Consider the following 17,066-nt stretch of genomic DNA (forward strand, 5'->3'; position numbering starts at 1 on the left):
TGCATAGTTACATTAACACAACCCCTCCGGCAGTAGGCAGTGTACATTAGCACAATTTACACTGGTGCAACTTACCTGGCTTGGAAACAGATAAGTCATGTGACACCCTAGCACCCCAATATTCACCAGTGTCATGTAATTAGGGTATGTTTTGTACAAAGTGTGTCTTGTGAGGTATCATTCTAAAAGTCTTGATCTGCTAGACAGCAATATCTTGTTGGATTGCATGTGCTATCGTCATATGTCAGGTTATGAAGTTTGGCTATGTAGGTGGTGTTGAAACATGTTGTGAGGTTGAAAACACCCACAAGCAGCCTTTCAGGTACAACAGTAAAAAGGCCAGACAATGTTAATGGCACACTGAGAAAATGTGCACAAGCACAAGGATTACCCCAGGAACTGTGTACAATAGAAACCTCTCGGAGATAGCACTACACAATGGGAACTGTTTGACCCAGGTCACAGCAAAGGAGCTTTCCAGCAAGTGGGAAGAAGATATAAAAGGGGGACAATGATATCATGATGGTACCTCACTCCCCCTACATCTGGAAACACCAAAGGGGCAAGGACTGAACTGGGGAAATGATGGTCCGAGGCTACAGGGATTTTTGGCCTGTGTATGAAAACCTGGGAAAACCAAAGATGCTTGTGCCTTAAGAATCTGCCAGCCTGTTTATCACTCAGGGTGAGAATTTGCTAATTCATATCCTACCTATTTAGTGTGTTAAGCTCAGTTTGCAGTTTTGTTTATTTACTAAGGTAATCTGCTTTGATCTGTTTGCAATCACTTAAAATCTATCTTTTGTAGTTAATAAACTTGTTTCGTTTTGTCTAAAACCAGTGTGTGTGGAAATTGTAACTTGGGGCAGAAAGCTGTTGCATATGTCTCTCCATATTGAGGGAGGAGGGTGAATTTTATGAGCTTACGCTGTACAGTTGCCTGTGCAGCGTAAGACAGTATAATTTTGGGTTTGTACTCCAGAGGGGGGTGCGCGTCTTTGCAACTGGGAGGTGCCTTACCTGAGCCTTCCCATGCAAGGCTGATCTGAAGCTGCAACTGGGTGTGTCCCTATCTGTATGCTGATGAAAGCAAGGTTGGAGAGCTTGGCAACTTATCACAGCACCACAGTTTGAAAGGGAGCCCAGGCTGGTGAGTCAGGCGAGCTCAGTGGTGCCCCAGTTCCAAGTGGCACCCCGGAAGGAACCAGTCAAAGCCACACTGATACAAACCACCCTATACTGGTGTAAAGTGTGTTACATTAGGGGACTGCATTTGTGCAGATACACAAGGTGACAGAAATCACAGTACGGTGCTCTGTCCACCTTGAGTGGTGCCTGGACCTCAAACAGAAGTTCGTTGAGCCTGCTACAGCCTTGGCAAATAGACCTGGCTCTTCTGTCTCAGGCAGAAGAGACTCCAGCTTTTAAGATCTAGAGGTCCAAGGTCCAGTCAGAGTTTAGTGTTACACAGGCAATGCCGTAGTGACTGGCTTCATTTGCACCAGTGCCGGCTGCCTGTTGCTGTGTGCTGAAACACCTCTATCAGCTGGTTCCTGTACTGAACAGCAGACTAGTTTATGTCCCAGCCTATGAGAGTTTGTTTTGCATGTGTATGGCAGGGAAAGAGGAGCCAAGGGAGGAGATAACACGAGAATCCCTGTGGAACCCTTGTGACTGTCTGTGACCTGCAGAGCAGAAACTTGTATTGGGGAGACAGATGGTTGAACAAACACTGTTTGCCATCTTAGATGCATGGTAATAGGATGGGAATGGGGCTTATATTAATTTCACTTCATTAAAGTGCAGTGATGGCTGCTGCGTTCACCCAGGGGTCTGCAAAGCACCCAGACCTCAAATGTAGAGCACAAATACATTTTGCCGATTCAAGGGCTGCCTTAGCAAGTTGCCAGGAATCTGCAGACCCAGCAAATTGCAGAAAATGGAGTAAATTGTGGGTGAATTAGAGGTGCAGGCCATGACTACTACAAGCATGTGCTTGCAAGTCTCCATCTTGATCCAATGTGGTTTGAATCCCTATGGATCACTTCATGCTGGGCCAATGGTCTCCATGAGTCAGATCTCCGTGCTGCAGATGAAGGTGGCTTGTGTGTTTACTGTGCTGTGGGCCATCTTGAGTTTCATCCTAGCAATTGAATGTAATAAGATCTTTGTTGTGCCTTTGTTCTGAGCAGAGCAGCAGCTATTGAGCAAGTGTCCTTTGTGTTTTTGCTTTGTATCCCTGCAGACTCCCCAACTCACGTTAGCAACCAGAGAAATCAGCTCTCCCAGCCCCTGCAGAACAACTCTTCCAGTGTGTTCCCCAAGTGCCCCATTGCTGGAAACATGTCCCTCAGCAGCGAGAAACATGTGCCAAGAAAAGACTCTCAAGTGGCCTTAAAGACAGGTAAACCTCCAGAGCTTTCTTACTGGAGCAGTCCTTGCTACTAAACACTAATGAAGAATATCCTTTTTGGTGGTAGCACAACAGCACTGCCTTCTGCTGATTTGAAATAGCTACAGAGGTGCCATTTTCAGTTGAGTGACTCACTGCCATGTGTACCTGACAGGTAAAGGAGCTAGGAAATGTAGGGAGTGGAGAGTGCAGAGGGAGAACATAACACAGTGTTTGGGAGAACAGTTTGTATGTTTAACCTTTGGAAAGCTAAGTACTGGAGGGGGGCTGTCAGTGCTTGATTTGAATGGGGATGGATGAAAGATAATTGGGAAGACTGAAGTAAACAATGACACTGCTGGCAATCTGAGCAACACAGATGTGTACCCATAATGGCGTGTTTGTTTGCCTTTGTGCCCTGGCCCTTTTACCACAGAGATTTCCTATGTGTCCTGACCTTCCCCCCCATAGCTAGGTAGGAGAGCAGCTCCAGCAATGAGCTGAAGGCTGTCATGACTCACTAGCTAGTTGCACTTGGCACCATTCATGCACTTGCTGCTCCCCTGTCTTCAGCAAGCTGATCCAAAATGTCCATCTGTGTTTCAGTTCTCCTTTGCCTTTGTCCAGTAGCAACTTAGTAGGCCCTGGGCACTTGCTGGTTAGATGTTCCAAGCTTAGTAACCCTCCCACTGTAGGCAGGAAGCTAGTCACTGCTTCTGAGGCAGAGGCATTTCTGCCCTGCCTTCCCTTCTCCTTTAACAGCACTTTGAAGCATCAGTATAGATCACTGGTGGAGAAAAGGCATTGGGCTATGTGGAGCATCGTTCTGATCTAGTGTGGCTGTTCCTGAGCAGGCTGTTTTCAGGCTGGTGTGGTGTTTCCTTATTGACAGACTTAGGCATTGTGGGAGTTTTAGGTATAACTTACGTTCCCAGTTTTATGGGAAAGGCACAGTTTAGCACCATCCAAAACAGGTGTGTAATTCCTGTGTCTTCCACAGTTGAACAAGACCCTCAGCTATCCCTGAATAGAAATCCTGCTGCAATGAATACTGTGGGAAGCAGCAGGAGCCCTTTGAATACTTCTGAAAAGCCAGCAGAGGAATGGCCAGACTGGAGTGAGTCCGAAGAGCCTGAGACTCAGAAAATTGTGAACATACAGCTCCGGCCTATGGAGCCACAAGGCAGCACTGAGCCTAATGTTGTTCATAATGTGGACAAGGAACCCTCGGACAACTTTGAGCCCAGCAGACCTGCTCCTGAACTGTTCTCAGGAAACAGCCTCAATGTTACAAGAGCTGATGGAGTCCAAGTGCAGAGGCCACTCCCTGGTGCCCTTCAGCTGAGCAGAGAATCCAAAAGCTTCAAACCTAGTCCTCCCCCAATGTCCAGCCCTGCGAATTGCTGGAGCAATGACAGCTGGGACCACCCAGACCAGCTGAGAGAAACAGCATTCCTGGAAAAGTCTCCCAAGTCTCCATGGGAGTCTGGCTTAGGAGAAGAGTTCACGATCCAAGTGAAGAGGAAACCAGTGCGAGATCCTGAGTTGGACTGGTTTGCTGACATGACCCCAGATATTAAACCATCTGCAGCTTTCCTGATTTTACCTGAAGTGAGGACAGACTCGGTTGTTCTTAGTCACTTAAGTGCAGTTTCCAGTGGAGAGGATACCTCCCAGATAGTGCAGTTTTCATCCAAATTTGCAGCAGCTGAAGTCACTGAGGTGAGAATACAGGGGGGGTTGGGGGGGATTATATTGAGTGATGTGGCAAATTGTAGAAGGAAAAATGCATTTCAAGGGATGCAAAATGCAAGCAGGTACTGCACAAACCTGCCACTATGCCTCAGTCCTTAGCAGCTGAGTGTCATCTGTGCAGTGCTGGCACAGTGCATGCTGCCTCAGCAGCTTCATCTAGACAGTGGATAACATGGGGGAGAGGAAGGCGTCTTTGCAGGTGGGGAAACAGGTGGACATCAGTTGACTGCTGTAGAGGTGCTGAATGATGCATCTTATCAGGCACTGTCAGTTTGATCAGCTCTTGTAGCTGCAGATATGATAAGAGGCATGTGAAACTGATTAGTACAGTTTGGGTAAACCTGTGGCCTTTAAGACAAATAGGCACAGTGGCTTGAGGACTAGGAAGGGGATATAAACTTTTCCTTCTAGTTCTTGAGTTCAGATCCAGATAGAGGCTGTTTAGTGGCCTGCGTGAAATATGATTGTCCTAGCCCAGCTTCTACTAGACAGATACCTTCAACACAAGGGTGAACTTGTAGATTCAGTGGAGTGGCCAAAGATTTGAAGAAGCTGGGAGTCTAAATTCCACTCTCAGCTGTAGCAGTCCTGCTACAACAGCTGAGGCACATTGTGGGGTGCAGCATGAACTGCATGGCAGTAAATGGGATGTTTTGGTTCTGGGACTCTCATTAGTTCTGTAATCCCTTTTAAAAGATAAACCTACTATAAAATAGGAAGGGCAGGGGGTCTATGCAGCTTGCAAGCGAACGCCTTTTAAATGGTTTGTACGATCTGAAAAGCAGAAAGAAACAGCTTGTTCACAATAGCCAGTGGTGCTAGAAACCTGCATATTCTCTGTAGGGAGTTGTAGAGTGGTGTGTAATCCTGCTTTCTGTCATCACGTGCCTGTATAATGTACCAGACAGATCAAAACAGTCCTAGGCTGCTTATTGAACTGGGCACATGACTTGGAAGTTCTGCTGGATTGTCACAGGGTCCAAGGACTGCTGCTGTGTTCTGCAGCAGTGAGGGACAGGGTTATGGCTCTGCATGTGGAACAATCTGCTTATCTGACTGAGTCCTGGGCTTTGGGTGCTCCTAAGAAGGGGAGAAGCAGGAAAGGCTGTTCTCCCGCCCCAAACAGCCTGTCTCTGAAATGGAACAGGGTGACCTGTCACAGCCAGTGGTGGTGCTGTCGGAGCTGAGGGGGACTGAGAGGCTGCCTTGCAGGACAAAGCATAATCACTGCCAGTGCTAGCAGGAAAGGGAACATCCCCTATTTGCCACCAGAGCATGCAGAGAGGGAGGTGTATAGAGACACCTTCCTCCTCAGCCCTTTGGAAGGGAGGAGCCCTTACCTCCCTTAGAGATAACAGTTCCTGTGTTAATAGCATGTGTTCCTCTGCTGTGTGATATGGCTAGGAACAGGGGGACTAGTGCTGTTACCCCACCTTGCTGCCATTGTACTTTACTCCCATTTGCGAGTCACAGCAGGGACTGACTGGTTTTAAACCATTGTTTGACTGCAAAACACCTGACTCTCCTAGCTGTGTTAAATAATTGGTCATTGCTAGCTTAATGCACACCACCTTTGGAAACCACTGCTATCTAATGTACTGATATGGCCCTGATCATACTATCTGAGCACCTAATGCATTTATCTGCACAACACACCGGGACGTAGGGAAGTGTTATCAGATAGAGGTTAGTGACTTGCCTGGTCCCATGCAGGAATCGATGCTGGGTCTCCTAGTGAGTGGCTGAACCGCTGTGGTCCCAAATGATTGCAGCACAAGGATTTTACTTTAGTTTGGGGGTGGGTGAAACAGTCTAAAAGCTGACCTAACTAGGACAGGGAGGGCTATTTTAATCTTAGCACAGAGCTCCATGGTGGCTCATCACAAAACTGCAGGAAGGGATGTATTTATGAGCCAGGCCTCACTGTGCTAACTCTAGTGCCTGGCTGTAGCATGTAAGTTCCTACCTCTGGGGTGGGAGAGTTCAGGTTCTTAGAAATGGTGCGCAGAACCTCTCTGCAAAGCTGTTTTACCAGAGCTTTCCAGGGGGGGTTGAAATCTCACCCAAAGTGATATTTTAAAGCAGCTGATGTTTTAACTGCCTACCAACAGCTCCTCCTTAATGCAGTGTTTCAAGTGCTTTGTTTGAACTGTTCTGGGAGGAAGAGATGGCTTGTTTCTAAAAATAGCACACGTGCTTATTTTCTGGTACCAGAGGGAGTAAATTATTAGAAGTGGGACAGCTGAGCTCTGCTCAGAAAATTGTCACTACAAGTACCTGTGGGTGCTCAGTGCAGGCAAAGTACAGACAGGTCTGGTCACCCCTCATTTTCAGCCCCAGTAATATTTTATTTAGGTCACTTACTGCTTCATCTACTATGTCTATGGGCTCTTCTAGAATGGAATATGATGTGTATATAAAGATTTAATGGAAGGGATGCTGGATTTGGAACTGCCAGGAGTTTAGGGTGAGAGCTGGTGCTAATCCAGCAAACGTGACACTCTTGTTGAGTCTGCTGAGGTGGTTTCTAGTACTAGTGGCCTTGGGGCAAGGACTGTCTCTCTCTCTTGCCCCCTTACCAGGCCCTCAAGAAGAGGTGCATGGCATTACAGCACATTTTGCTGCTGCTCCAGCCAGTAACCAACCAGCTGTGCAATTTACTCAAAGGCCAGAGGATTACCAAAAACCTGGGTCAAGGAGGTAGAATTCCAACAACTCTCAGCCAACTGTGAACCAAACAGGAATTCCCCCAGAAGCAGGGGGCCCTACTGATGTCTAGTGTAGTTCTCAGGGGTTGGGTTAATGTATCTATTTTACATGGATGGGTGTAGCTCTGCATGACTGTCAGCTGGTGTGTTCTTACTGACACAGTTTATGTAATTATTCTAGGCTGAAACTGCAGGCTGGGGTGAAGAGGAAGAGGTGAACTGGGAAGATGATACTAACTGGTGATGGATGGGGGAAAAAACAAGGGCAGTCTATGGCCTATTGCTTCCAGGATGTGTTAGATTATTACCTCACCAGGAAGGCAGGCACTTGCCCCTGCAGTCAGTGAGAGCCCAAAGCAGCCTATCTTCCTGTACCAGGATGCTCCTTTTCCAGCCTGTGCTGAAGCCATATATACAAGTGAGGTGTATAGCCCTGGCAAGTGGAAACTGGAACATGTTGAATGGTTTGTGAGTTGGAGCTGAAAGCGTGATTTATACTCTTGTTTCAGGAATCATCACTGCTCTGGAAAACTCTTGAAAATAAATGAAAATTGCAGTAGTTCAGATACATTTTATTAATGGTTGTGCCATTTCTTATTAGAAAAATAAGCCACAGTGAAGGGGCTCCTTAACTTTTTAGACTGTACAGTTTATTTTGATGACCTATTTATTGCTGTTCTACCAGAATGAATGGCTGGGTGGGTGCAGTATGCTAGGAAACCATTAAAGGAAAGAGTGTTTAACACAAAGTGTATCATAGCTCTAAATTCACTGTGCTCTTTAACCTGACCAATAAAAATTATTTTCAAAAGATCAGTACAGTGTCCGAGTCGAACAGAGCAGCTCAGGTGCCTGTCTTCTCCATGAGAGAATGGAGCCTTGCTTTTTAAAATACACTCAAACTTCACACACTCATTGTTACCAATTTAATACAAAAGATTCAAATACCTTACTACACAATCCTGTTAAGCTTTCCCTGGTCCAAGTTAGAGTAGCACATGGAATCAGTTGGAAGGGTTAAGATGTTGAATTTAACTAACTCTTTTGGAAGACAGGCCTTCTGCCTTAAAAGTTAACACAGTCAGGTACATTAAACAAAACTGTATTTACAGTGGGTGAATCAAAATCAGGGTGTTTTGTAGAAGGGTATCACTGGTAACTCCCCTTATTTTCAGTTTGTTCGTTTTCCAGCTGTGATCTTCCCCAGTATTAGACACTGAACAGCTCAGTACTGGTTTAACACCTTACCGTACAGTGTTTCTTAAGATGGCTACTGCTGTCTGTAGAGCCTCTAATTTCACTGCAAGCCAAGCAGGAGATGGGCCTCTCTGCAGCAGCAGTTTCACAGCTTCCAGCGCGCTCTCTGCAGCATCTATAGCAGACTTGTACTGCTCCTCACAGGGTGAGTGACAAGCTCTCTTTGCTAAGGGCTGCAGATTAAAATGTGAGCTGTTAAACCTCTACTATTTACTTAATCCCATTGATACAGGCCACATCCTCAACCTCTTAGATGAAAAATAGCCAGGCCCTGTAGTCACACATACAAGCCCCTTCAGCTGGGATGTTTCATGTAGGTTTCACCTCTGAGGCTCCTACCTCTGTTTAAAGCTGTGAGAATTTCTCCTAACCAAGTTTTATATGTCTCACTTACTGGTTCAGTATAAAGTGTAGTATCCCAATTAACAGAGGCATGGGGGCTCCTGACTTTTGGACAGAGTTCCTTTCAGTGTCATAAGGCTGAGGGCCAACAGGTTCCCATTTAAATGCTCCTCCCTGAGCGAGTACAAGGCAATAGGGCACATCTCAACACCCCGCCCATCTCCCTTCTCTCCAGTTGTTACTGGGGGGCAGAAATGAAATCACATAGCCCTGGCTTATGCCAGTCTAACAGGTGTTAATCAGCTAGGAACAGAAGAACTAGTCTTGAATGTGCCTGAAGTATTGTACTGGCTGCTTTGAGCTCAGCCATTTCTGGGGAGCCTCGCTGTATTCAGCATTAGGGAGTGCTCTGCTCAGCTCAGACAGGTTTGTTTCTCATACCTGCCCCTAACAGCCTTGTATTGTCAAGAAATTGAAAGTCACATTAACGCCCCCTTAACCTTTCCAAAACTGGCCTGTTGCCCGATGCCTGGAACCTGAGGGCTAGCAGCACTTCCAGGGGTTGGACAGGACTACCAGAGGCAGGCCAGGACTCCTGACTGGCACAGCTTTTCCAAGCTCCCTTCCTCAGCCCAGAAAGGAGAGTGAGTTTGTGGCAGTTGCAAGGGCAGTACAGAGCCCAGCACTGAAGTGCAGCAGGTGGGTGAGAGCAAGACCCTGTCAGCTCAGGAGGGTGTGCCCTCTTCACAGCAAGTGCTGGGGGGAGGACAGCGCCATTCCCCATGGATGAGGGCACAGCTAAGGACTAATACAAACCTAGTCTAGCTGCTTTCAAAGAGACACCTACCTCTAATGCTGAGCCCCATTCTCCATCCATTTTCATTTTGAGCAAGTGCGCATTGCAAACGGCCTTTTCCTGTTTCATTCGTTCTGCCCTTGCTTCTTCTGTCTCCTCTCCCTGCCTTGCCTGAGGAAAAAGCCACAGGAGAGGTAACTAAGCAAACCCAAACACAGCAGCATTTCCAGCCTCCATGACTTCACCCCTTGAATATTACACTCTGGCAATGAAAATACTCTTTAATGTAATCTGTTTATTTTCTAAACTGCAGTTCTTCAGCAAGGCTTTAACCAGCACACGTATGGCACTAGGCTGGGAGAACAGCTCAGTCTGATGTGGGCTACAGCAGCATCATTTCGTGTCTGACATCTGCAGGTAGCAGTTGCTTTGCTGCCTCTCCCCTATGCAGTACAACGGGCAAAAACTCCTGTGCTGTCCCCTCTGAAGTGCTGCTGGCCAGTGGAAAGCTGGCACAGCAAAGGGGGCAAGGATTGTTAACAGCAGAGACAACTCTTCACCTTTTAATGGTCATGAGTTCAGTGCATTTACTAGTCCTCTTCTAGGAAGTACAAAATACTCTTCCATTAGTTTTTTCTCAAAACTCTCTGTGGAGGCTTCTGCATGAAGAAAATCAATGCACTGTGCTAGTCACTTATTTTCATTTAGGTGCCCACTTTAATTGGTACACTAAGAAATGACGCATGAGAGCTAAAACTACTTTGAACACAAGTGAGCGGCAATCTTTCATCTCACTAATGGATGCCTCTTCACCTACCCGAAGCAGCAGCCAATTTAGTCACCTTGTACTCAGGAAGAGAATAGTAGGGGATGTTAACAAATCAGAGGTGAGGTGCACTGGGAAAGTCTTTGGTGGAAACTTGCACAGCATTTGCCATCACTGTTCCTCATTCTAGACAACTTTAGCAGGCATGAAAAGGCTCAAGAAAACAATGAGATTCCAGTTACAGAGCAGTCGTGTCAGTTTACTGTGGGCAAGAGCCCCTCTTCTATCAAGCAAGACAACAGTAAAATAATTCAATACGATACCTTGGCCAGAAAGCAAACAACTTTGTTTTTAATTTCTTCAGAATTAAGGCACTGAGGAACTACATCTTCATGCATTGTTGCCTGTCAAAGTTTTTGAGCAAGAAAAAGTTGGTTAGTGGATTAATGTTCAATGCAGCCATAATAAAGATGAACCGTTGAGCATCTACAAAACAATGTGGAAAATATTCTGTGTTAAGAGGATTGGGGGGAGGGAGGGCATATTTAAAAAAATACTGGAAATCTGTTTTCATTTCAGCTTCCTAGGGCCACTGTATTTCTCTTGCATTTTGTTAATCCTTTAATTTTCGTGCAATAGCATATGGAATACTGAGGTCAATTTCAAGCACTTTGTCAGTATCTATCCTGGAGCAAAGTGGAGAGAGTTCAGAGAAGAGCAACAAAAATTAAGATGCTAGAGGAACTAATATATACAAGGAAATATTAACAGAGCTAATACGTGGTGTCAGTCTTACCTCTGCAAAGTGAGTGAATGCCTGCAGTGCATGTTGGTAAATCAGCCAAGTCTTGTCAGCCAACAGAGAAGCAAAGAGATATGACAGCTTGGGTATAACTTGCCCCTGAAAGGGAAGCGCACACTAGTCAGATTTTTGTGGCAAGCTAATCAGCATATCCTGCCTTCCTGATTCATCATTAAAGAAATATTCCAGTCAGAAGCCTAGAGTCTACAGGTCGAAAAAGTCTGCAATAGCCTTGGCTGGCAAAAAACAGTAAGAGAGAACATGTACACAAAACCCATTCCTTCCCATCTGGAGCTCAGACATCAGCCCTTCTATCCAGCTCCTGGAAAACAATATACAAATGAATGCACTCAGCATCCTACAGGCAATGGGAGTAACAGAAACAGTCTCACTGGAATATAAAACTGCCATAGAAGTATTATGCCCTAGTTTGAAAATCAATGTCTCCAAGAACCACTGTCCAGTGGCACTGTACTACATATTCCATGAACACAACCCATTAATAATATATACAAATGGCTCAGGGCAAAATGTTGCCTCCGGTGCCTTTACCTGGATTTCTTGTGGCATAAACAGTTTCCCCATAGAAGAGAGCAGATCCAGTGCTGCCAAGCGAACATGATCTGGGGGATCCAACTCAAGGAGGGAAGCCTGCATTGCAAACACCTGCAGGAAAATAGATCTGGATGAAGCCCCATCAAATAAGAAACAAATAAGACGAAAAAACTCTGTTCAACTGGCGATTGCAATGACCATCAAGTCTGAGTTCACTCAAATCTAGAGTTAGATCAGGACAACAGATGCATCAATGGAACAAAAGCAAGTATCCTGGAGCTTTTCAAAATGTTACCCCCACCCCCACCCCTCAAAAAATGGAATCTTTACATAAAAACCCAAAATGCATTTGAAAGAGAAACATACATCATACGCCATCACTGCCCTAAACCCAGGGGAAAAAAATGAGACACAGAGTCCCAGAAGTGATGTGAACCAATGTGTAGCAAACACCATAGCAAAGTCATCAAAACAGTGTAGGAAGGAATCAAAATGAAGTTAAGAACTCTTCATTCATGCTAAGTGGTAGAAATCAGACCATGAAACAACTCATTAGATGTGATCTCATTTAATAACAGAGATCCAGCATGCATGAGGTATATTGCCCAAAAAGATGTTTCTTACCTGAGTTATCAGTTGAGGGTCTAATTTTTGGATGAAAAATTCCAGCAGTGGAAGGAGCAAGCAAAGTGTCTGCTGGAGGCATGGCTGACTTGAGACCTGCACCAAATCAGAAGAGCATATTATTTAGCATCATAGCACTTCTGTTTACAAGGCAATTTAACTGGTTTATAAAAAGCATGAGACTGCAAATATTGTGCCCAAAGTATTTTAACTTCAGACAAATACAGTACAATCACAGATACAATTCCCATGAGATGCAGTGAGAAAGCCTAGAAGTCTAAATACTAAGGGGGGGTAAACTAGAGTGCCTGGTGTTAAGTGAGGCTATAGAATATTTTTTAATAGAATATCAGGGTTGGAAGGGACCTCAGAAGGTCATCTAGTCCAACCCCCTGCTCAAAGCAGGACCAATCCCCAGACAGATTTTTACCCCAGTTCCCTAAATGGCCCCCTCAAGGATTGAACTCACAACCCTGGGTTTAGCAGGCCAATGCTCAAACCACTGAGCTATCTAATATATATTGATATATTAGATTTTGTAGAACCTCAGTGGAATGAGGAACATCAATGAGACTTGGTAATACCAGGGTACAAAATATGTAGGAATGAGAGTAGGTCATGCTGGTGGGAGAGTGACATTATATTGAAAAAAAAGTACAGAGTCAAATGAAATAAAAGTCTTAAATTAATCAAATAATACCATAGAATCTCTATGGATAGAAATTCCATGCTTGAACAACAAGAGTATAGCAGCAGGAAAGTACTATCAACCATCTGACCAGGATGGTGACAGTGAAATGTTCAGGACAATTGGGCTCAAAGGCAGAAAATGGTAATAATAATGGAAGATTTCAACTATGCTCATACTGACTGAGTGCATGTCACCTCAGGACAAGATGCAGAGATCAAATTTCTAGACACCAACAATGACTGCTTCATGGAGCAGCTAGTCCTGGAACCCGCAAGAGGAGAGAGAATTCCGATTTAGTCCTAAGTGGAGCACAGGATCTGGTCCAAGAGGTGAATATAGCTGAACCGCTCAGTAATAGTGACCATAATGTAATTAAATTTATCATCTTTGTAAGATGGAAGATACCAGTGAAACTCGCCTCAGTAGCATTTAACTTCAAAATGGAGAGCTATACAAAAATGACAAAGCTGGTTAAATTAAAATTAAAAGGAAGAGTCAGAAGGTTGAAATGGCTGCAAACTGTATGGAGACTATTTAAAAACATAGTAATAGAGGCTCAAACTAACTGTATACCCCATATTAAAAAACAGTAGACGGAACCAAAAAAAAAAACACCAGCATTGCTAAACAGCAGAGTAAAAGAGGCAGTTAGAGACAAAAAAACATTCTTTAAAAACTGGAAGTCAAATCCTACTGAGGAAAATAGACAGATGCATAAACTCTGGCAAGTCCAATGTAAAAGTATAATGGGTTAAAAAAAAGAATTAGCTAAGTTCCTGCAGGATAGGTCCATCGATGGACCAAATGTGCTAGGTGTCCCTGAACCTCCAACTGCCAGAAGCTACAACTGGATGACAGGATGGATCACTCGATAATTGCCCTGTTCTGTTTGTTTGTTCTCTCTGAAACATCTGGCACTGACCACCGTCAGAAGACTGATACTGGGTGAGATGGATCATTGGTCTGATCCAGTATGGCAGCTCTTATGCTCATGATAATCAAAGAGAAGGAAAAAAGAATTGTTTAGGATGGTTGTATATTACAGGATACTCTACTAGTGATATTTTTATTAAAAATCTATGGCATCTGTATCCTCTCCCTCTCACAGAAACCAAACAGGTAAGATGTGTCTCAACCTATTTCTCCATAACCATTTGGCAAATAGTTATTCTTCCCCCACCCCCCAATCTGAGCACAAACCATGATGACTCCCCTGACTGCACCTTCAAAAGCAGCAAGATACACTGTTCATAGGAAGTGTTGGTTAGGTAACCTTCTGCTGCAGATCAATAGGAGGCCCTGGGTTTTGGTGTGCTACTCCAGATGGCAATGGTTTTCATTCTGGCTTTATGGATGATGGGAAAGCAGTGGATGAGTTATTCCTTGACTTTAGTAAAGCTTTTGATACGGTCTCCCACAGTATTCTTGCCGGCAAGTTAAAGAAGTATGGCTTGATGAATGGACTAAAAGGTGGATAGAAAGCTGGCTAGATAGTAGTGCTCAACGGGTAGTGATCAATGGCTCCATGTCTAGTTGGCAGCCAGTATCAAGCGGAGTGCCCCAAGGGTCAGTCGTGGGGCCAGTTTTGTTCAATATTTCATTAATGATCTGGAGGATGGCGTGGACTGCACTCTCAGCAAGTTTGCAGATGACACTAAACTGGGAGGAGTGGTAAATACACTGGAGGGTAGGGATAGGATACAGAGGGACCTAGACAAATTAGAGGTTTGGGCCAAAAGAAATCTGATGGAGGTTCAACAAGGACAAGTGCAGAGTCCTGCACTTAGGACGGAAGAATCCCATGCACTGCTACAGACTAGTGACCAAGTGGCTAGGCAGCAGTTCTGCAGAAAAGGACCTAGGGGTTACAGTGGACAAGAAGCTGGATATGAGTCAACAATGTGCCCTTGTTGCCAAAAAGGCTAATGGCATTTTGGGCTGTATAAGTAGGGGTATTGCCAGTAGATCGAGGGACATGATCATTCCCTTCTATTCAGCATTGGTGAGGCTTCATCTGTAGGACTGAGTCCAGTTTGGAGCCCCGCACTACAAGAAAGATGTGGAAAAATTGGGAAGAGTCCAACGGAGGGCAACAAAAATGATTAGCGGGCTGGAGCACATGACTTATGCGGAGAGGCTGAGGGAACTGGGATTATTTAGTCTGCAGAAGAGAAGAATGAGGGGGGATTTGATCGTTGCTTTCAACTACCTGAACAGGGGTTCCAAAGAGGATGGATCTAGAGTGTTTTCAGTGGTAGCAGATGACAGAACAAGGAGTGAAGGTCTCAAGTTGCAGTGGGGGAGGTTTAGATTGGATATTAGGAAAAACGTTTTCACTAACAGGGTGGTGAAGCACTGGAATGGGTTACCTAGGGAGGTGGTGGAATCTCCTTCCTTAGAGGTTTTTAAGGTCAGGCATGACAAAGCCCTGGCTGGGATGATGTAGTTGGGGATTGGTCCTGCTTTGAGCAGGGGGTTGGACTAGATGATCTCCTGAGGTCCCTTCTAATCCTGATATTCTATGATCTATGATTCACATTAGTAATGGGTTAAAAAAACATGGGTCAGGCCCTCAGCTGGTATCAACTGGAATAACTCCATTGACTTTATTTGAACTGTGGGAGAACTATGACTTCAGTGGAGTTCCACTGATTTACAACAGCTGTGGATCTGGCCTTATACATTTAGATCTTCGAAGAAAGAACAGTAATCATTAGATTTAAATACTGTAGAGGAAATTCTGACTTTATAAAATGTCTCTATGTTCTTTTATCACCAGTGCAAGGAGTTAAACACATGTTGTTTCTACAGAAGATGGTTATGTTCTGTTTTCTGTACAACCACATCCCTCGCCTGAGCTCAGAATAGAGCTTTTGCAGGCAGTTCAGTGCCAAACAGAGCCAGAATTAATCCAATTCTCATCACAAGGAAATCCTATATTACCTTTGTTTATTCTTAGTAAAATAAGGTCATTAAGTTATCCCCACTGTCTGGTTCATCTGCTTCTATTAATTTTTTTCCCCATTTCTGAGGCAGAATCCCCCTTCTAGGCTCGTTTTAGACAACAGTCCATCTAAAACTGATGTGGGGTAATATATGACTCATCACTACATGTACAGTTCCAGCTACATATCACTGGGGACAAACGTACTTGTGGAAAGAATTCAATCCCCAAAGCACTTGGCAATGGCTCAGACACCATGATGTCTGAAGCTCGGGGACTCAGCTGCACTGCGCTTTAAGGAGCTGCTCCAATTCCAGTTAAATGCCTTGGTAACACACAAATGCTGGAACATCATGAGCCCTTCTGGGTAGCGATGTGTTACATTGTTGGAACAGTTTGTTCCCTCACCTGCTTGCCTGTGAGGTGTGCCCAGAGCTGACCAGCAGCTCCCAGCACTGCCGCCTGTAGTCCTGCCTCCAGAGTGTCGCCAGCAGAATTGCACACTGTCAGCAAGACAGAGAGAGCAATGTTCTAGCAGAGATGGAGAGAGGGGTCAGGAGCAAGGTAAACACCTGGCCTACTGGATTCAGCTGCTAAAGCCTCACAAGAGGCCCAATGTGTCAGTAATGTAGTTCTGCTAGTCCACCAGGCAATAAGCCTACTCATGCCACCCTTCACAAGGCAAACTCCCACTGCCTTCAGTAGTAGTTCTGCACAAATAAGGAGGGGAGGGTTTAGCGGTCTTATTAATCACCATAGAAACATAGGAAGCAGAACCCTGAAGTGCTGGCCTTTTAGGTGGAGGTCTCCAGTCACACTCAACTCTCCTTAGGTTGTCAAGGAAAACCAGTGCTTGTCTTTCAGGTATGCCAGCCTCCAAAAACCAGGGCTGCCCCGGGGGGGCGGCACAAATGGGGCAATTTTTCCCGGGCCCCACAGGGACCCCTACAAGAGTTTTTCAGGGCTCCTGGAGTGGGGTCCTTCACTCGCTCCAGGGGCCCCGGAAAACTCTCACAGGGCCCCGGCACCCGGAGTTTCTTCCACTCTGGGTCTTCGGTGGTAATTCGGCAGTGGGCGCCCCCGCCGTGGGTCTTCGAGACACTTCGGTGGTGGGTCCCAGAGTGGAAGGACCCCCCTGCCGCCGAATTACCACCAAAGCGGGGGGCCCCTGCCGCTGAAGACCCCAGGCCCCCTGAATCCTTTGGGCGGCCCTGGCGAGAACAGCAGAGATCTTATTTAAAAGAAATCTTCTAGCCAAAACCACACCAGAAGTCTAAGCGAGAACACTGTACGTATGCTTGGCAAGAGATCAAAAAATAATTAAAATAATCATTGATCCGCGGAGCTTTTGCTAAATATCGTTAGTGGGCATACAAGACGTGAACACAACATTGCAAGGAAGGCACTGCAGGCCCAAAGATGGGCTCTTTCTGA

At 45.3% G+C, this 17,066-nt stretch overlaps 2 protein-coding genes across 21 annotated transcripts in view; one reads left to right on the plus strand and one right to left on the minus strand.

Moving 5' to 3' along the window:
* Window positions 1-7,423, plus strand: part of SCYL3 (SCY1 like pseudokinase 3) — a 31,827-nt gene extending 24,404 nt beyond the window's left edge. For all 10 annotated transcript variants that reach the window (XM_030573744.1, XM_030573750.1, XM_030573748.1 and 7 more), the window contains 3 exons: window positions 2,246-2,404; window positions 3,393-4,114; window positions 7,037-7,423. In XM_030573744.1, the coding sequence (XP_030429604.1) occupies window positions 2,246-2,404; window positions 3,393-4,114; window positions 7,037-7,099 (944 nt within the window). In that variant the 3' untranslated portion in view covers window positions 7,100-7,423. The remainder of the gene's footprint in view (window positions 1-2,245; window positions 2,405-3,392; window positions 4,115-7,036) is intronic.
* A 60-nt stretch (window positions 7,424-7,483) lies between these two features.
* Window positions 7,484-17,066, minus strand: part of C8H1orf112 (chromosome 8 C1orf112 homolog) — a 38,870-nt gene continuing 29,287 nt past the window's right edge. For 7 of the 11 annotated variants that reach the window (XM_030573736.1, XM_030573738.1, XM_030573729.1 and 4 more), the window contains 7 exons: window positions 16,041-16,163; window positions 11,998-12,093; window positions 11,371-11,484; window positions 10,813-10,917; window positions 10,340-10,420; window positions 9,302-9,421; window positions 7,484-8,285 (listed from right to left, as the gene is read on the minus strand). In XM_030573736.1, coding sequence (XP_030429596.1) covers window positions 8,100-8,285; window positions 9,302-9,421; window positions 10,340-10,420; window positions 10,813-10,917; window positions 11,371-11,484; window positions 11,998-12,093; window positions 16,041-16,163 — 825 coding nt within the window. In that variant the 3' untranslated portion in view covers window positions 7,484-8,099. Of the gene's footprint in view, window positions 8,286-9,301; window positions 9,422-10,339; window positions 10,421-10,812; window positions 10,918-11,370; window positions 11,485-11,997; window positions 12,094-16,040; window positions 16,164-17,066 lie in introns of those variants that run through there. The other 4 variants (XM_030573735.1, XM_030573732.1, XM_030573731.1 and 1 more) reach the window with 2 other exon arrangements.

Source organism: Gopherus evgoodei, chromosome 8, assembly GCF_007399415.2.
Source record: "Gopherus evgoodei ecotype Sinaloan lineage chromosome 8, rGopEvg1_v1.p, whole genome shotgun sequence".
NCBI classification, from domain to species: domain Eukaryota; kingdom Metazoa; phylum Chordata; order Testudines; family Testudinidae; genus Gopherus; species Gopherus evgoodei.